Source organism: Plecotus auritus (assembly GCF_963455305.1).
Source record: "Plecotus auritus genome assembly, chromosome: 9".
Taxonomy (NCBI): Eukaryota; Metazoa; Chordata; class Mammalia; order Chiroptera; family Vespertilionidae; genus Plecotus; species Plecotus auritus.
Genome location: NC_137783.1, coordinates 136,545,092 through 136,565,671, shown reverse-complemented (window position 1 = coordinate 136,565,671; position 20,580 = coordinate 136,545,092). Strand labels below are relative to the sequence as shown.

At 38.8% G+C, this 20,580-nt stretch overlaps 2 protein-coding genes across 2 annotated transcripts; one reads left to right on the top strand and one right to left on the bottom strand.

Annotated features, from left to right (window-relative positions):
* Nucleotides 1-6,043: 6,043 nt before the first annotated feature.
* OR5J2 (olfactory receptor family 5 subfamily J member 2) lies at nt 6,044-6,982 on the bottom strand (the record flags this gene model as incomplete). The annotated part of the gene is made up of 1 exon (XM_080688262.1): nt 6,044-6,982. The coding sequence occupies one exon, from the start codon at nt 6,980-6,982 to the stop codon at nt 6,044-6,046; it is 939 nt and encodes a 312-aa protein (XP_080544388.1).
* A 9,823-nt stretch (nt 6,983-16,805) lies between these two features.
* Nucleotides 16,806-17,747, top strand: OR8K5 (olfactory receptor family 8 subfamily K member 5; the record flags this gene model as incomplete). The annotated part of the gene is made up of 1 exon (XM_080688249.1): nt 16,806-17,747. One exon carries the CDS (start codon nt 16,806-16,808, stop codon nt 17,745-17,747), a length of 942 nt encoding a protein of 313 aa, XP_080544375.1.
* Nucleotides 17,748-20,580: the final 2,833 nt, after the last annotated feature.

Here is a 20,580-nt window from a genome sequence, read left to right as displayed (position 1 = left end):
TTTTTATATTAGAAAAAGGTAATTCAGAGAATCTAAGTAAATTGTCCAAGCCCACTAAGATATTAGGTGTTAGAACCAGATTTCAAACCAGGTAGTCAAGTTCATGCTCAAGACTTTATGCTCTTAACAAGGTCCCTAAGCTATCTCTTAATAAAGTTTTTATGTTTCATTGATGTCATCTCAGAGATAACAGGGAGTAAAACTTCCCTTTGGCAGACATAGGATTAGAAAAGAAGAAATAACAGAAAGATTTAAAAACAAAACAAAACAGTGAAAGCCATGGCTGGCACAGGACATAAATTCAAGAGAGAGATAATTATTCAATTATAAGTAAATAAATTAACTCACATATGTATAAATTAATCATGTAATTATTTTTAAATGAGTGATTTTGCTCAAATAGAAAGCCAAAACAGCGTGAAGACAGGTCAGAGTCTGAGAAATGAAGATAAGGAGAAGCAGAATTCCAAAAAAGCCAAAAACCTATTGCTCATTATTTGTAGAAGGAATTCTTCCAGGGACAATATAAGAGATAAATGTTCTTCCCCAAAACAAGGGAGGTCTGTGAGGGGAATATTTATTCTCCATTACCTTCTGCTTCTCATATTTTGAAGAACCTTTCTATGAGCATTTCATCCATTTGGGAAATTTAATTTAAGAGTAATAGAATATATTGACTCAGATATTGTTAAGCTATTGAACAAATAAATGCCATGAGGCCTAACATGTGATCATTTTTTATTTTAAATTAAGCCCTCTTCCTTGAACCAGTGCTTGTTTCATAACCTATTACATGCATGGGAAAAACATTCCTAAATGATACAATGGAAATGGTGGAGTAACATGTGCAATTGTAAAGGTTGGGCACCATGTTACTTTACGGTGTGCCATTCATGTGGACAAAGATGTGAAAAAACCCTCCCCGAAGATATATAATTTATACAATACTAGTGGCCCAATGCATGAATGAAGATTCCTCTGGCTGCTGTCACCGCCTTCGCTCTGGTCCGGAGCCGCCTTTCTGCCTTCCCACGCTGCCCAGAGGCCCCCAGCGGCTGGGGTGGTGCAGAATGCCTGCATCGTCACCATGGAGACAATGCAAGCTTCCCGCCCTGTTCCTGGCTGCTTGGCACCTGTGTATGCAAATTAACCTGCCATCTTTGTAGGGTTAATTTGCATACTCACTCCTGATTAGCTGGTGGGTGTCGCGAAGGTACGGTCAATTAGCATGTTACTCTTTTATTAGGTAGATTGTCCTGATTCATGTACACACGCGACAACTGCCCATCATGGTAATTAGACTGATAAAGGGAAGAACATACCTCTCAGGAATATGTATCAAACCTATGAGGGGAAAAATCACTAATCAACATATACAGTTTTTCATTGAAAGAGCTCTTGAAATATGAGAGAGAGAGAGAATGCTAATTGAAAAGTAAGAATATGAAAGCTAAATATTATTATGTTTAGAATAAGAAAAGATCTGTGATTCATTAAATTTTTAATGATTCACAATAATCATAATATTCCCAAGTGTCGAATTTCATCTGTGTATGATTTCTTATTAGAGAAAGGAAGCATTGCATTTCCTGGAGACTATATCTATTTATATCTACATCATCTCTACTAGTATATCTCTATCTCTATCTCTATCTCTCTATATATATCTATCTCTATCTCTATCTCTATCTAATCTATCAATATCCATATCATCTATGACTACCTATGAATTCCCTGGAGAAATTATAACCACTGGAGAGCTGAAAACAGATGCTATGAGGTAGAGAGGTCTCAGGAGTCAGGAAGAGCTCTAATGTCTAGTATGTGAGCAGCACACCCTGGAACACTGAGGGCCATGACCTTCACAAAGCCATCTGGTGTTTCTCCCATCCCATCCTGTGTCATATTTGATTATAGTCAAAATTAATTCTATAGAAATTATGGACTTATTTTTTTCAATGATTTAAAAGTAAAACAACACAGATATTTTTTTCAAGCCTTCAGTTTTTTTACAGTCATTAAATTTTGTGTAGTCATAAAGAATTTCATATCTATTGAATAAATGTAGTCTCTATCTCTTACAGAGATGATTATACATAGATTAACCTGTTGATTTCAGATCCAGTAACAGTCACATAAATTGATTTTTCCCTTATGGCTAAGTTTTATTTTATAGGAACTTATAGATAATTCACAAACCATTTATGAGGTTTATTTTAGGAATACAAGCCCAGTTCAGCATTGAAATATATTAGTGTATCATATCAACAGAACTAAAAAGGAAAACTATGAATTTCTCAATTGATATAGAAAGAGCATCTAATGAAATTCTGTATCCATTCATAGCATAAAATTAAACTCTCAGCAATCTAAAAATGGAAACTTCCTAAAAATTGATTAAAAAACATCTACAATAAAACTTGCAGAGAACTCCATATATAATCATGAAAGGATGACTGTCTTCTCACTAACACTGGACAAGGAGAAGGCTGTTTTCTGACCACAACTATCATCTATATATATAAAAGCCTAAGTGACCCTTACAACCGAATGACTGGAACAACCGAAACGACTGGTCGACCAGTCGCTATGACACGCACTGACCACCAGGGGGCAGATGCTCAATGCAGGAGCTGCCTTCTGATGGTCAGTGCACTCCCACAGCCAACACCCACAGCCAGTCAACCTCCCCCAGTCCCTGCCCCCCAGCCAGCAAACCTCCTGCGGTCTCTCCCTCCATCCCTCCCCCCATCCGGCAGGCCCCATTCAGCAGGCCCTGGCTGGCAGCCAGCAGGCCCTGGCTGGCCCAGCCCCAATTGGGACTGGGCGAATCAGCCCTGATAGGTTCTGATCACTGGCCAGGCCTAGGGAACCTACCTGTGCACAAATTTCATGCACCGGGCCTCTAGTATATCATAATGGTGATCCCAGCCTGTGAAATAAGATCAGAGGAATAAATAAAAGATGTAAAATTTTTAAAATAAATAAAATAGTCTCTATTTGAAGATGATGTGATTGCTTATGTAGAAAATGAATCTGCAAAAGTTACTATCTATATATAAAAGCTTAAGTGACCATTGTAACCGAACAGGCTGCGTGGGGCAACTAGGCCAGCAGGGGCATTAGTGAGAGGTGACCAAATGACTGAGCAGCAGGCTGCATGGGGAGACCAGGCTGGAAGGGGGGTTAGTGAGGGGTGAACAAATGACTGAGCATCAGACTGTATGGGGCGACCAGGCCAGCAGGGGAGTTAGTGAGGGGTGATCAAATGACCAAACAGCAGGCTGCATGGGGTGACCAGGCCCACTGGAGGGGCAGTGGGGAGCAACCAGGCCAGCAGGGGGGGCAGTGAGGGGTGACCAGGTCGGTGGGTAAGGGCAGTTGGGGGTGATCAGGCCAGCATTGGGGCAATAAGGGGCAACCAGGCCAGCAGGGGGGCCAGTTAGGGGTGACCAGGCAGGTAGGCAGATGAGCAGTTAGGAGCCAGCGGTCCTGGATCATAAGAGGGGTGTCCGACTGCTGGTTTAGGCCCAATCCTGAGGACAAACCGGCAGTCAGACATCCCCAAGGGGTCCCAGATTGGAAAGGATGCAGGCTGGGTTGAGGGGAACCACCCCCCCCCCCCCCACATGAAAGTCATGCACGGGACTCTAGTCCTAATATAATAAAGAGGTACTATGCTAATTTGTCCATTACAGTGTCCGAGTCACAACCAGTTAATGGGTTGTGCATGCACAGGAGCTAGGGGGCGGGATGGTGGCGGTGACTTCCGCCCCCAGTGGAGGCACCTTCAGGCCTGCCCAGTGCTAATGTCCCGCCCAGCTCTGAGGTGAGGCTGCCTGCCTGTGTCCCTGACCTGGGACGTGACACTGCCTGCCTATGTCCCTGACCTGGGACGTGACACTGCCTGCCTGTGTCCCTGACCTGGGACGTGACCCTGCCTGTCTGTGTCCCTGACCTGGGATGTGGCGCTGCCTGCGTGCATCTCCCCCCAGAGCAGACAGAGCTGCTTCGGTGTTTCGGTGAACTTTGCAACCGACCCAAGGAGGAAACCGAGAGGAGAGAGGCCGGGAGCTGTGGATTCCCAGCGCTTTAGTCACTTGAAAACAGCCCGGCTTGGAATGCGAGGCGGCTGTACATTCAGCTGAGAAGTGAGGGGGCTGAACACCACCGTCACTGGGCTCCTGTCAGTCCGAGGCCCGAGCGTCCACCACGAGAAGGAAAAAATAGAGGGAGGGGCCCAGAGGCAGGGAGGACAATCGAAGGAAATGTGACTTTCCCCAGCCCTCTCCCTCTTTCCGCTGCCTACAAAAGCCCCAGGCCCAGCCACAGTTCCGTCTTCACCTTTTAGTCCCCTGTTCTCCAACCACAGAGGAAAGAAATAAGGAAGGAGTCCATGCTGCCTCCAGAGAGTATCTATATACCTGATCAGCCAGTTGCCTCTCACAGAGGGAGGCCAGACTGCAGCTTAGGCAGAGGTGTGATGGGGCATCACCTTCCCCTGATCGCCAGGTCGCCTCCCGCCCCTAAGGGCTCCCGGACTGTGAGGGGGGGCAGGCTGGGCTGAGGGACCCTCCCTCCCCCCCATGCACGAATTTTCGTGCACCGGGCTTCTAGTAACTAATAATTAAATATAACATGTCACAGTATGCACAGCCCACACACAGAATTCCACTGCATTTCAGTATATAAGCAATATACATTTGAAAGTTTATATAAATACTAGAGGCCAAATGCATGAAATTTGTGCAAGAGTAGGCCTTCTTTCCCCAACTGCCAGCACCGGCTTCCCTCTGGCACCCAGGACCCAGGCTTCCCTCTGACACCCAGGACCCAGGCTTTCCTCTGGCACCCGGGACCCAAGCTTCCCTCTGGCCTCCAACAAGCACCCAAGACCAGGCTTCCCTCGCAGCCCGGCTTTGCCCAGAAGGTCATCTGGAAGGACGTCCAGTCTAATTAGCATATTATGCTTTTATTATATAGGATATAATTTATTACTCTAAAACAAAAAAAAATGATATAAATTTTAAAAATGTTTATTCACTGGGTTACCAGTTTATTATAAAGGATATCAAAGAAAATGAATCCACAATCAGGAAAGTCTACCCAAGTTTATTGTGTGTATTAATTATTCCACAGATACGTGACCCAATGATCATTTCTATACACTTCCTCTTAGACATGGCCACACTGTGAAGCAAAGGAGTTGCAGTAGCAACATAACAATCATAGACCATTACTGACAGCAAGAAGCCTTCTGTGGAAATAAACATCCCAAAACACAAATACTGAACCATGCAAACAAAAAAGAAAGAAAGGTAGATAGAAAGACAAAAGCGATGTTTCTTTTCACACCAGGAGCTTTCTAAGCATTTTGGGTGATAAAAGGGTTTTAGGAGCTATGCCACAAACCAGAATTAAGACCAAATATATGTTTCTTATTATAAATTGCCATGTCATAACCAGTCTTTAGACTAGTTAAAACATAAGTCAATGAAAGCATGTTCAATAGAATATCTGTATTTTTGGAAACCTGAGAACCAGTTACTTTTTTCTTTGTAAGTACCCTGTTTTTATGTCTTTAAATGCAAGTATTATTATGCAATTGTTTTCTCTGAATAACAGAAAAAATATAAATGTAATAGTGGATTTTGTTATTGATTTAGAAAATAACAACCTAGAATATCGGAAGACATATGTGATAGGCTATTGTTTTGGGGATGCAGCTATATGAATTAAGCAACTTTTCCTTTCTGTCCACCTCCTTATATGACAAATCAGTGTATAGAATGAAAAATTCTTAAGGTGGATGCTTGGGGCAGCAGGGGGACCAGAGTGTAGATTGCATGGTTTTCCAGATCCTTTGCTGTACATTTGAAACTGGTGTGGAATGGTATTGAATGTAAACTGTGGTTGAAAAAAAAAAGTTAAAGAAAAGAAAAAGAAAAAGAAAAAGAAACACCTCTGTACATCTTTAAAAGCTTTACATTCTCTGAAATATTGAAAGTGAGAGCCAACTGGTAGGATTTACAATGACTTAAACCTAACAGGGGAAATGTTTCATTTCTAAGGCCCTTTTCACAGCATCCTTTACCTCTTTGTTCCTCAGACTGTAAATCAGTGGGTTTAACATGGGAATCACTAGGGTGTAGAACACAGAAACTACCTTCTCCTGTTCTACAGAATACTGGGAGCTTGGCTGAATATAACTAAAGCTTAAGGTTCCATAGAATATGGTGACAGCAGTCAGGTGAGAGGCACAGGTGGAGAAGGCTTTCTGTCTGCCTGCTGCTGAGCGGATCCTCAAGAGAGCAAGAACAATGAACATGTAGGAAATCAGCACAACCAGGAAGGTGACCATGGCAATGATACCAGAGAAGGTTAAGAGCAACAACTCATTCGTGGAGGTTTCAGAACACGACAGCTTTAGGAGTGAGGGAATATCACAGAAGAAGTGGCTGACAACATTCAACCTACAGAAGGACAGTCTGCCCAAGCTTATTGTGTGTATTAATGAGTTAATTATTCCACACATACATGACCCGATGACCAGCCCTACACGCTTCCTCTTAGACATGGCCACACCGTAAAGCAAAGGTTTTGCAATAGCCACATAACGATCATATGCCATTACTGACAGCAAGCAACCTTCTGTGGTAACAAACACCCCAAAACACAAATGCTGTACCATGCAAGCAAAAAACGAGATGGTTGCCTTCACAACCAGTAGGCTTATCAGCATTTTGGGTGCAATGGCAGATGCATAGCAGGCATCTACAAAAGAAAGGCAGCTGAGGAAAAAGTACATAGGTTTGTGGAGCTTGGGAGTGATTCGGATTAAGAAGATCATGCCTAGATTCCCCACCAAGGTACTGACATAAATCACCAGGAACAATACAAAAAGTACAATTTTCAGTTGAGCGTGGTCCGTCAATCCCAAAAGAATAAACTCTGTCACAACTGTAAAATTCTTTTCAGTCATTTGTTTCTTTTCACAAGATCTGTTATGAAAAAAGATACAGAGATTATAACTAATTAGGGAAATTATATATATATATACACACACATTTATACGTGTGTGTGTGTGTATGTATAAAAACAAACACAACAATTACTGATGTCAGGCTTTGTATAAAAAACATCCCTTCTTTGAATCTGAGATTTTTCATCAATAAAAGTAGTAAGAGGACTAAATTGTCTCTCATTTCATTCCAGTGATGTTGTTTTATATGATTATATTCCATAGAAACCAAAATGTGAAAAACAGTTTGTCTCTAATAGCTTCAGTCTCTCTCTAAAATGTCCACTAAGCAGACACTAATGACGATAGAAATTAATAGCATGTATAATATATACCATTAGATAGATAGTTATTCTATGATATTCTCTTCTGAATTATTTGTTTGTTTTTAAGTAGAAAATTATTTAACGAGAAGGGCCCATAAAATCATATTTATTTTGAAGTTTCATATGGCGTTGATGTACAGGGTCATTATCTTGGACAGCCACATCAGGAAGTAAGAGGCTCAGTACCTAGAGTGATGACATTTAAAATGCCAAGGATTCTGGCTTTTGTGACCATAGGATATTGGGGCCCAACACCTCATTTTGAAACGCATGAAACAAAAGCCTATATCTTGCATATACCTACTGAAAGGATCCAGGATCTTGCTCCAAGACAATTTTCCCCATGTTCCTGGTAAAAGACCAGCCCTGGAAGGTCACTGACTGGGACCCAGGACACAGAATCCCACATCTTGCATATCTGAAGCATATGGAGGCTTTTCCTGAGATCTCAAGTAATTTTAGAAAAATTTAAAAGCACACTAATTGAGACTATGAATATATATATATATATATATATATATATATATTCACAATTTTTTTTGTGATGCTTCTGTGATTTTTCATCCTATAATACATAGTTTAAACAATTTAAGTCTTTCTAAAATTGCAATTTTCATTGGATGGTTGGTTACCTATATTTTATATTCAAAGCTATTCATATTTGTTTCAGAATTTGTTTCTCTATTAAGTTGGAGTGTCACTTTAGAAATTACAATAAACAAATGGTGATGATATTGGTATAGCTATAATTTATACCATTTATCTATTTTAATTAAAACATTTCTATTGCCACAATGACAAGAAGTTAGGAATTCATTAATTTTAATGGATCAAATCCCATTGTTGACAGCAATTGGTTTTATTTCATTGAACAAGTTATTTAACTTCCCAGATTCAGGTTATAATTATATTTACTTCTCCAAAATTGCAGAGAGTGTTGAAGATAACAACTTCCATTAAGGATTTACTGTTCTTTGAGCATAAATTCATTACTTAACAAACTAGATAGAAAGTTGCATAACTATATTAAATATATCTAGATAGAATATCGATATATATTTAGTGTGTGATATCTTTTGGTACAAGGTGATCAGTTTCATACTTTTAAACCATTGTAATTGAACTATTTCTTTTTTCTGGAGCATTTCTGCAATACATAAGCTCTATTTATTTTTATTTTTTGTTTATTTTTGTAATCAAATGGATATCTCAAGTTATCAATTACAAACTAGCCTTGTTAAATGTCAGATTTTTAAATATCTATGTTTTTCATGATATCTTACATGCTATTTAAAGATTACCAACATATTTGACAATATGGAAGAACACATCCCACAATATTCAAAACTGCATCTTTTATTCATAGATCTATCTAACACATGCTCTTTCTTCTACTACTCTTAAAGACTTAATTGAAAATTTTCAGTTAATAAAACATCACTTTTAGATATGAATTTTATTTAAACTATAATTAAGGAAATAGCATGTTTAAAAAGTATTATAAATTAAATTAACTACCAAAATATAAAACTAGTAACTTTAGCAACTAAATTTGATGGCAACATTGCAAACTGAATTATATAAAGATATATAAACTTAAATTCCATGAACTTTAAGAATCAAAACACTGATAAGATTCTACCAAACTTAAAATTGTCAATTTTTTGTTGAATGAATGATAAACATAAAATTAAAATAAGTAGAAAGACATTAAAAGGAATGAATTTAACTTACCAAAGATACTTTAAAATTTAGGATATTAGTTTATTTAGAATGCTCATATCCATCACCAAGTTTTCTTACTCTCGTCTTAGAAATGAAATTAGTTAATATATTTTCTGATATTCAGGATAATCAATATTTTAATTGCAGATAACTGAACCACTCAGGTTTTATATATATATATCAAGTAAAACAACACAAAACAAACATAATTTTAAAAAATAAACAATGTAACAATGGTGTTACATCTATAATTCTTTCTTCAATGAAGACAAAAATGAAAGAAGAAACAAGTATATATATTTTATTCTAATGAGACCAGAATTCCTGTGGTTCAGACACTAATTACACTACAGCAACAACAACGGCAAAAGTTACACTCTGGATTGCTTTCTGGTTCCTCAAGAGACTCTCTTAGAGTATCTCAGTGGAACTGATTTCCCAAAGATCTGTACCATAAAATAAAAAAAAGAAAGTTTCAAAAAAAAGAAGGCAACATACAGACAAGGGTGAGAAAACAATAAAAATATTGATTGTAAATAATTTATATAAATCAGAAAGTATTTTATTAAGATATAGTATGAACTGGGCCTGAGCTTGTAAGGCAAAAAAAAAAAAAAAAAAAGGTTAAGTTGAATCCAACTTGACAATGGCTATTATTCCTAAAAACTTGGGGAGTAACACCCTACGACCCTTATCTACACACTTCTATTTAGATTGCAATTCTGCATTCTATCTAACTGGTAGAATGGCCACATGTTACTCCTATCAGCTGTTATGTTTAACTCTAATATTCTCATTCGTTTAATGAATACTTCTTAGAGAATAAGGACAAGCTAGACATTGTGTTCTGCACTGGAAAGAGGATTACAAAAACAAACAAACAAGCCCTGTTTGGCTCCATGGATAGAGCTGTGGCCCGTGGAATGAAGGGTCTCCGGTTCCATTCTCCATCAAGGTCAGATACCTCGGGTGCAGGCTGGATCTCTGGCCCTGTCTGGGCACATGTGGGAGGCAATCAATTGATCAATGTGTCTCTCTCACTTTCTCTCTGTCTCTCTCTCTCTCTCTCTCTCTCTCTCTCTCTCTCTCTCTCTCTCTCCTTCCACTCTCTGTAAAAAATCAATGGAAAGCATATCCTCGAGTGTGGATTAAAACAATACATTGAAATACTGAATATAACAGTAAAACATACTATAGCAATTGTAACACATAAATAAAAAATAAATAAATGAAATTGTTATTGTTCTCAAAAGAAAAAAAGAAAAGAAAAAACATGGACACTGACACCATAACTCTCCTAGGGGCATTTGCAAAATTTTATTACTGAGTTTCAAATTATTAAAAAAAAAAATGCTTAACTTTTAGGTCCAGGAGCAACACAGAGTTCCACTAAAACTCACATATAAATCTGGTACACCAAAAGAATTTGCCCAGTCAGGGCACGTACCTAGGTTGGGGGTTCTATCCCAGGTCACTGATTGACGTTTTTCTCTCTCTCTTTCTCTCCCTCCCCCTCTCTCACTTCCTCCCTCTTTAAAGAATCAATAAAACATATACATGGGTAAGGACTTAAAAAAAATAAAACCTAACTAAATAAATCTGCTTATCAGCAAACATTATAAATTAACTTGCTCAACATGATCTGGCATCTTGGTAGGGGAGGGGGAAAGAAAGAAAAAAAAGTCTCATCTGAGAATCAGTAACCACAACCTTTCCTCATGTGGGTTGAACTTTGAAGTTTGCTGTCTGCACAAATGAGGAAGCTTTAAGCTGAAACATTTACCTACATCGCCCGGCCAGCGTGGCTCAGTGGTTGAGCATCAACCTATGAACCAAGAGGTTGAGTTTCGATTCCTGGTCAGGGCACATGCCGGTTTGTGGGCTCGATCCCCAGTGTGGGGCGTTCAGGAGGCAGACAATCATTGATGTTCCTATCTTTCTCTCCCTCTCCCTTTAAAGTCAATTTTTAAAAAATCAAATATATATAGAGTGGTCTGAGTTGGTCACACTGTGGCTACCCGAGTGACCTTTCAGGACTGTCACAGAAAAGGTCCTGCTAAAGATGAACTTACTATCCAATTGTAAAACACAATGAGAAAGAATATATCCATAATCAAAACTATAGAAAGCAATAAATACATTTAAAATGCTTTTTAAAATGAAAGTCAAAAAAAGGAAAAATGGATGAACCCTTTACCAAATAGACAAGGGTTATAGGCTGATTTATTGACAATGGTCTAAGCAAGGGATCAGGAAGAATAAATGAATGAATGAATGAATATGCATACCTGTCAAAAGGAAGTTGTGTCTTCTTATGGGAAACAAATGTAGCCTATGGTTGCAGGAGGATTCAGTCATAATAAGTAACTATTTTGAGGAAGGCATGCTGAAGCCAACCACTAACAGTTTTTTTAAGTACCTACAGAAAACAGGAAGCAGCTGTCCATCCCTCCTCAAATACCCAACACCAGCAAACACCTATGGAACTGAGTCTGTGCAGTTAGCAGCCAAATGAACCTAAACACACCTCCTGAGCAGAGTGGAACCATGGAACTCAAGTAACAAGAGGTGCCACGCTTTGCCATCTGAGCCCATCAGAAAGTGAGAGGTCCTCCAATATGGAAGATCAGATACCCAGACCAAATGTGGAAACATATAGACTGACCAATCAAACTCTGTTAGATTGAAATTACTTTGTTCCCTCTAGCCCTCTTTTGCATTCCTTACTTCTAGATAGCTTAGTCACAAGACTATCCAATCAGACCCCTGAATTGGAATTAATGAATATGTAGCCCCTCCTCATCTTCCTCTTTAAATTTGCTTCAAGCCTTGTTCAGGGAGGCTTATTTGGGTTTCCTTCCCAGCTCCTGTTTGTCTGCCTCATTAAATAAACTCTTGCCTCGCTGCATATTCAATGCTTTGTTAGTTAGCTTCACATAGCGTTTGTCATACAAACTTGGGTTCAATAACAATGTTTAGTTGTTTATTTTTCTCCTGTCTTCCCCAGTTCTCCTGGCAGTATTATTATCTACTAGAGGCCCGATGCACGAGATTTGTACACTGGGGGAGGGGGGTGTCCTTCAGCCCAGCCTTCACTCTCTTCAATCTGGGACCCCTCAAGGAATATCCAACTGCCGGGATCGGGCCTAAACTGGCAGTTAGACATCCTTTTCACAATCCGGGACTGCTGGTTCCCAACTGCTCTCCTGATCACCCCCTAACCACTCCCTTGCCAGCCTGATTGATGCTTAACTGCTCCCCTGCAGACCCAATTGCCCCCAACTGCCCTCCCCTGCTGGCCCAGTCACTCCCAACTGCCCTCCCCTGCCAGCCTGGTTGCCCCTAACTGCCCTCCCCTACAGGCCTGGTCCCCCTCAACTGCCCTGCCCCACAGGCCCGGTTGCCCCTAACTGCCCTCCCCTGCTGACCTGGTCGCCCCAACTACCTTCCCCTGCCAGCCATCTTGTGGTGGCCATCTTTGACCACATGGGGGCAGCCATCTTTGACCACATGGGGATGGCCATCTTGTGTGAGGGCTTGAGGATCAATTTGTATATTACCTCTTTATTATGTAGGATTATTATATAGGATTTTATCACCCCTGATTTTGACATCATGCATGGCCAAGTCAGTTTCTGCCTCGTACAGGAAAAGTTGCTGTTATTAGCAAAATTTTTAAAAATGAAACCTAAAAAGAAGGGGAAAAAAGAAAATATATGCAAAAAGAAAGTTTAAAAAAAGCTTTCCCATAGTTCCATGGTCACCTGAATAGATGCTATTAGATTCATAGGAGATGCAACTGACCATTGATCACTAGGAAGTCTGTAAAGGCAGCAAGGGTCACAGCTAAGAAACCATAGAATGCTGAGGATCTATTAAGAACCCAGATGTTTCTACAATTTGGATATATGTTTAACTATATGCAAATTCTCCTCAATTCTTACACATATGGAAGTCATAGAGGAGGAGGGCATGAGTGACATTTATGAGTGACGAATTATACTATCTTATATTAGATTTTGCTCTCAGTGAGGTTGTACTGAACATTATCCAAGAGTGCTGAGATCTCAATTCAGAGAACATGACAGTCGAGACAATCATTATAGTAATACATTGCATTACAATCATTGTTACAGGTTTGTCATATGAAAGAACAAGGCATATATATCACTCATTTAAAGATAAGGCATTCATTTCAAATCTCTTAGTTATCAATCATGTGACTTAGGACAAATTACATGGTTTATCTGAGCTTGATGTCCCCTCAATATATCAGTTATATATTTTTAACCTCGTGGTTACCCCATATTTTTATTCCATTAACTGATTCAAAGAAAAATCCTATACAATGTCATTTATAAGTTTATCATGATTTTTGGAATTGTGCTGGTTTTACTGGGATAAAGTTATGTCAAAGAATTTTCCATAGTTACTTTAATCATTGACTCTGTGAGTCAGTACCTTTACATCGTGCAGGCCGCAGGGACTGTTCAGGTAATCTCTGTTGTTTTCAGTTTCCTCGCTGGCATTGCCCCTCACATTTTCTCATTAGCAGGCACCACGAGGCAGTATTTTAAAAGTCTCTCAGACTATTTTAGCATAAATTACATGTGACTTCAGGAAGCATCTCAAAAAAGGACAAGCCTAAATTCTCCCCACTTAAAAGAAAAGGTCAGAGTAATTTAGGAGATGGAAATCCAATTCTTCAGTAGAGGTGAGTGGATTGGAATTGTGCTTTGATTTTGACCATGGTGTTGGTAATTTCCCATTATTCTTGGCTTCTGAGTATGGACATGCTTATGGTTACTGACAGCTGATTCTAAAATACCACAAAAACTCATTATCTCCTTTGTTAGCTGGGGTTCCCTGGCATAGAATGGTATTTTTAGGGCATTAAATCCTATCACTTAACTAGATATTGTAGATCCATTTGATTTATGAAAGTCGACAGTGGCATTTAGATTTTGCAAGTAAAGAAGAAGTTAAGCTTTCCAGATAAAATATAGGATTCCCAATTACATTTGCATTACAGATAAGCAACAAATAATTTTAATGTTATGTAATATTTGATAAATATTTATTTTATATAAAAATATTCAATTTAATTTGGGGAAAAATGTATTTTAATACATGTATTACCCATGCAATACTTTATACACTACAAATAATTTTACTATAAGAATATATATATCTTATATGTAAGGAGAAACTCTCATGATAAACTTGTATATTTATTTAGTTGTTTGCTTTTTTCTCTACTGGCTGCCTACTACTTAGTTTGTTTTTTCAGAATAGGCTTTACACACTTACTGTATTTATCTTTAACAGGGTATATTTCATATTAAGTATCCTTATCACAATAAAATTAAAACATAAATGTCAAAAAAATGAGCAGGGTGAAAGAATCTAGATGTCTTCTGAGAGAGGAATAACTGGCACTAACAATGGAGATAAACTCAAATAACACCAGAATAATTCTTAGCAAAGCACTGAAGACTTCAACATGAGGGGGTTGGTACTGGAATTCTGAATTCCTTTGCTGACTCCAGTGCATCTCCTATTCTATAGGAAAACCCACAAAAGCAGGCCCTGCAAACAATGTTCTTATTTGTGAAAGAGGAAAGAACCTGAAAGCAGAGTGAGATCAATGGGGGAACAGCAGACAACCTGATCTAGGGAAGAATAGAAGTAGCTCACGAATTTCCACATTTGCCTCCCCCTGCCCATCCCATCCCATTCACTAATCCTTGGATCAGACTGGCTAAATGGATACCAAAAAACTATAGATTCCTAGAATTCTGCCAACAGCCACAGGGTGGCTCCCAACTCGGCTGCTCTTAATATTGGTTTGGACCTTGTGCCAAGCTTCCAGAAGTTTCTACCTGATAGCTGGCCAGCCTAAAGCTGAGCATTACGTTATATAATTCTATGTTGTATTTTAACTGGCTGAATATTTTGAACTCCAATTGAAAATCATGCTTGCAGAGTTCCAGTTTTTCATTGAAGAGAAACTCAGTATGAGAGGAAATAAACACAAGTGGATTGAGCTAAAGCAGCTTCACTGTCTTCAATCAGAGTAGTTCCACTTTGTTTTCCTGACTTCCCATGTAAATTTTATGAAATGAAGAGGACAGGACTTCCAATTGAAACATTTGAAAATCACAGCGTTATACTCTAGTACTCCATTGTACAATTCAAGAAATAAAGTGACAGTAATATGAGATTTAATAATTACTCATATAAATATTTAAATGCTTTATATGTTTTATCATATTCACAATGGAGGAATAAATTAATTCATATAAATAGCATATTAGAGGAAAGAAAGCATATAAAATTAAATATTTAAAATGCCTAAATATTGATATTAACTGCTATTTTAGCAGAAATGGATCCAGTCTTATGCCTCTTGAAGCTTATACAAGTTTGAAGGTTTTCTTTTTTAAAAAAGAAAAAAGGTTACACATGTAAATGAAGGCATTAATATGAATATTTATTTAGAATGGAAATTTTTAAAGAAATTTCAGTTGTCAATGAACAAGTACTCACAAATATTATAAAATTATAAATGTAGTAGTTTTATTAGTGAAATTTTAGACATATCTCAGCATATTGGGTGGTAAGAGAGTTCTTAGAAGCCATTCCAACACCAGAATAGATAGCATTACTAATGATAAATTTGGCTTTCATAAATATGCCCACTAAATATCAAATATGGTATTATTAACTCAATCTCTCCTTAGTTGGACCCCACAAATGTTTGTGCACTAGCCAATGAACTATGATATTAGTTGAATATGATGGAGTCAAAGTTGAAATGGAAAGAGAAAGTGTGCTTGATTCAGGTTAAAATACCTTACATTTGCAACTTCGTAAAAGTTGCAAATATATCACTTTGTGAGTGTATTGTTAAGGCCCCACCTAGACCTTTAAAAGTGCAAATGAGGGACCCAAAATCTTAAACTTCATTAACTTTACATTATCTCTGTCTCTCTTTTAGAAAATCAAAATTCCACAAGAATTCTCAGACAGAAATGTAAGTGTACTAAAGAAAAATTGTGATGTCATTGTATAGATGAAATAAATATTTCTAATATGTATATAGCTTTAAAAAAAAAATCACTGGATATGTTCCAAACAATGTTGACTCTAGTTAGAGTTTAATCTGTCATAACAGTGTATGTTTCATGTGTGTCACTTCACTAAGGAAGTAAAAGATTCTATCACTTAACTTAATTTTTAAACTAGGTGTGGGAATTATTTTCTATCTCCTATTATGAAAAACTAGAGGCCCGGTGCACAGATTTATGCACCAGTGGGGTCCCTTGGCCTGGCCTGCAGGATCGGGCCGAAACCGGCTTTCTGACATCCCCTAAGAGGTTCCAGATTGCGAGAGGGTGTAGGCCAGGCTGAGGGACCCCACCGGTGCATGATTGGGGCCGGGGAGGGACTGAGGGAGGGCTCCAGAGCATGTCTGGCCCGGCTCTCCCAGTCCAGACCAGCTGGACTCCAGCAGCAAGCTAATCTACTGGTCAGAGTGTCTGCCCCCTGATGGTCAGTGCACGTCATAGAAACTGGCCAAACAGTTGAACGAATGGTTGGACATTTAACATATTAGGCTTTTATTATATAGGATTTTTTTCAATCTACCTGCAAAGATTACAATTACGTTTAGGTGACACTACATGAAAGCTAATAACCTCTTTGTTTCTTTGCAGAGCTATCTGGACACAATGAGCCAACAGAATCTAACATCACTGACTGAATTCATTCTCATGGGAGTCACAAAGCAGCCTGAGCTGCAGGTTCCACTTTTCATTGCCTTCCTTATCATCTACACCATCACAGTGGTAGGCAACCTGGGCATGATCATCTTGACCCAGGTGGACTCCCGCCTACACACACCTATGTATTTTTTTATCAAACACCTGGCTTTCATTGATCTTGGCAATTCCACCGTCATTTGTCCCAAGATGCTGGTAAATTTTGTTATGGATCAAAATGTCATTTCATATTATGCATGTGCCACCCAATTGGCTTTCTTCCTTATGTTTATTATCAGTGAATTTTTCATCTTGTCAGCCATGGCCTATGACCGCTGTTCAGCCATCTGTAACCCTTTGCTCTACAATGTTATTATGTCCCAGAGACGTTGTCATCTGCTGGTGGGCATTCCATATCTCTACAGTATCTTTCAGGCTCTGCTGTTCACTATTAAGATTTTTACGTTGAACTTTTGCAGCTCTAATGTCATAAATCATTTCTACTGTGATGATGTGCCCTTGGTACTTTTGCTCTGTTCAAATGCACAAGAAATAGAATTGCTAATCATATTATTTTCAGCACTTAATTTGCTCTCTTCCCTGCTGGTAATTTTGGTATCTTACATTCTCATTCTGATTGCCATATTTCGAATGCATTCTGCAGAGGGCAGGAAAAAAGCTTTCTCCACATGTGGTTCTCATCTGACAATGGTGGTTGTATTCTATGGGTCCCTATTATTTATGTACACACAGCCCAAATCCACTTATTCCTTTGATACTGATAAAATGGCCTCTGTGTTTTACACTTTAGTGATCCCTATGCTTAATCCCTTGATATACAGCTTAAGGAACAAAGAGGTAAAAAATGCCTTCCATAGGGTCTTTAGGAATCCATGTAAACTTTGTATTTAATATTCAATATGGAATATTGTTCTAATAACTCTGATAAAGGCAAATGTCACTATTTCTAATACGTATAATTGTATTCTTTTTTAATTCAGAGCAAAAACTAATTATAATGCACAAATAGATTGTTTCCCTAATATTCAACCAAGTTGATCCTCATATTTTAGATCTCAGATGATACTTCCTCCTTAGCATTTCTTGCTTTTTAAATATATATGTATATATGTTTTTATTGATTTCAGAGAGAGAAAGAGAGAGAAGGAGAGAGAGATAGAAACATGAAATGATGAGAGAGAATCACTGATCAGAGGTTTCCTGCATGCCTCCTACTGAGGGCATGTGCCCTGCCTGGGAAGCGATCTGAGACCTTCTGATTCATAGGTTGAAGCTCAACCACTCAGCCAGACCAGCCTGGCTCTTGCTTTTGATTTAAGCTTTCTTTTAGTAATCCCATAGAAGTTGACATTTCTCTCAATTGAAACACCTACTAAATTCTACCTCAGTAAACTATGTGTTTCTTTCTGTCTTTTTATTGTCATTTTTTTTCAGTTAGGGGTCTTTTCAATTTTGTTTTTATTTTGTTTTCTTAACCTACTACAATAGTGTAAATAAAGTAAGTTTCTTGCTGACAACATATAGATGGATAATGATTTTTTTAAACTCTCCTTTGGAGAATTTAACTCATTTACATTTAAAGTAACTACAGATAATGACCTCATACTTCTGGCATATTGCTCTTTGTTTCCAATACATCATCTCTTTCTCTTATTGATCGTCCTTTCTTCCATTAAAAGATCTTGAGTTTGTGGATGAACGCTATATTGGGCATGCCTACAGTGAAAGTCCATAAGGCTGTTAAAAGAATGATCAGGGAACTGTAAGCTGAAAAATTCCAGAGGTCACACAGGTAGGAAGCCTCAATAAGGGGACACAACCTGGCTATTTACCTAATTGTGTGTCTGTCAATATGTTCTTTCAAGAGAGCAGTCTTCTTACCCATCCCCAAAACCTCCTTCCCTCTGGCAACCATCAGTCTAATCTCTCTATCTTTGAGCCTGTTTTTATTTTATTTTTTTCATCTGTTTTGCTCTTTACATTCTACATATAAGTGAAATAGTATGTTATTTATTATAATATAGAATTAATAATATATGTAAAGATCTCAGAAATAAAAGTTACTTAAGACTGCTACTCATATAGTTTGAAAATAAGCTTCAAAAAGAGCTATCTGATCCTTGTTTAAAACATTAAAGTTTTTTAGGAAGACACAAAAACATTACAGCACTCATTAACATAAAATTCACAAAAGTCACTACCCAATCACAAATACTAGAACATATGTGAAAGCAGGAACACATCATCTCACTCAAGAGATGATAAACGTAGATCTTGAAATAACAGTGATGATGGGATTATCAGGCAAAGACTTTAAAACATGTATATGTTTGTAGTGTAGGCCCTGATATTTGTGTTTGTTTTCAATCTTATTTTTGTTTTGCAAGTTACTGACTTAGGTTTTGGATGCCCAGATATCATTCTAAAAGAGGCATCCACTTTAAAGCCTATCACTATGGAAAACAGTATTGAGATTCATCAAAAATGTAAAACTGGAACTGCCTTATGACCCATCAATTCCACTTCTGGGTATATATATGAAGAAATCCAAAAAAATATATATGCACCTCTATGTTCATTGCAGGGTTACTTACAATAACCAAGCTATGGAAGCCACCCAAGTGCCCATCAATAGATGAGGGGATAAAAAAGGTGTAGTGCACATATACAACTAGTGACCCAGTGCACAAATTCGTGAACATTGAAAGGAAATTAATTAGAAGATGGCCTGTGGGGCAGGACTGGAAGGACTAGACACGCCCTGGAGCCAACCTCCCGTGGTCCCTCCCCAGCCGGCTGCACCTAGGGTGGCGCTGTGGCTCGAAGGACATCTGCAGAGTGAGCAGGGTCCCTCTGGCAGGTGGGTCCCTTGGCCTGGCCTTTGGAGATCAGGCCGAAACCCGCTTTCTGACATCCCCCAAGGGGTCCCGGAGTGCCAGTGTGCAAAGTTGCTGTTGTACAGGGTGTGGAATGCAGATGCAAGTGTGCAGTAAACCAGATTCGGGGCTGACAGTGCCCCAGCAACAACATAGCCCATGGCCAAAGGTGGAATCATGTGGCCCAGTGAGGAATCGGGCTCCTTACTCTCTGGTTTCGGGGTACGTCACCCAAGAACCGCCACTGCCAAGTGCCACATCCAGCATGGCTAGGGTTCAGGATCTGAAGAAGGGGCCACGTACAAATGAAAACACTAGACAAGAAATATAAATTTAGAAGGCATGGGGAGCCAGGTGGAAACCTCTCTCTAGATGAGAAGCTCACTGAAACCCTGGACCTGTCAGCTGTTATTCAGTTTTAGATACACATCTTGCCCTCAGCAAACAGGTAGCAGACAGACTATCTGAAAGGTCACTAAAAGATCAGTAAAGATTTACTTTGAAGCTATTAGGTCAGGAAATTTCTTCAAGCCATCGCTATCTCAACACAATTGGTGCATAGCTTTTAGCCCTGCTAAAGCTCAAGGTTCATCAGCCTTCCGAGTTGTGGGCTCAATCTCCATAGGGAGAGAGTGATGGGGAAAAAGAGACATTTTTCTGGGGCTAGCAATCTGAATCTAGTCACTGCACCTTTAATTGTCTGGTCCTGCAAGAACTGTTTATTCCCATTATAGAGAGGCTATAAACAATCCCCAGACAAAGTTATCAGTGCTGGTGCCAGGCCAGGCCTTTGGTTGAGGTCTCAAAGCCCCAGCACATGGGGCTCTTTAAGAACTTGCAAAGGGGAC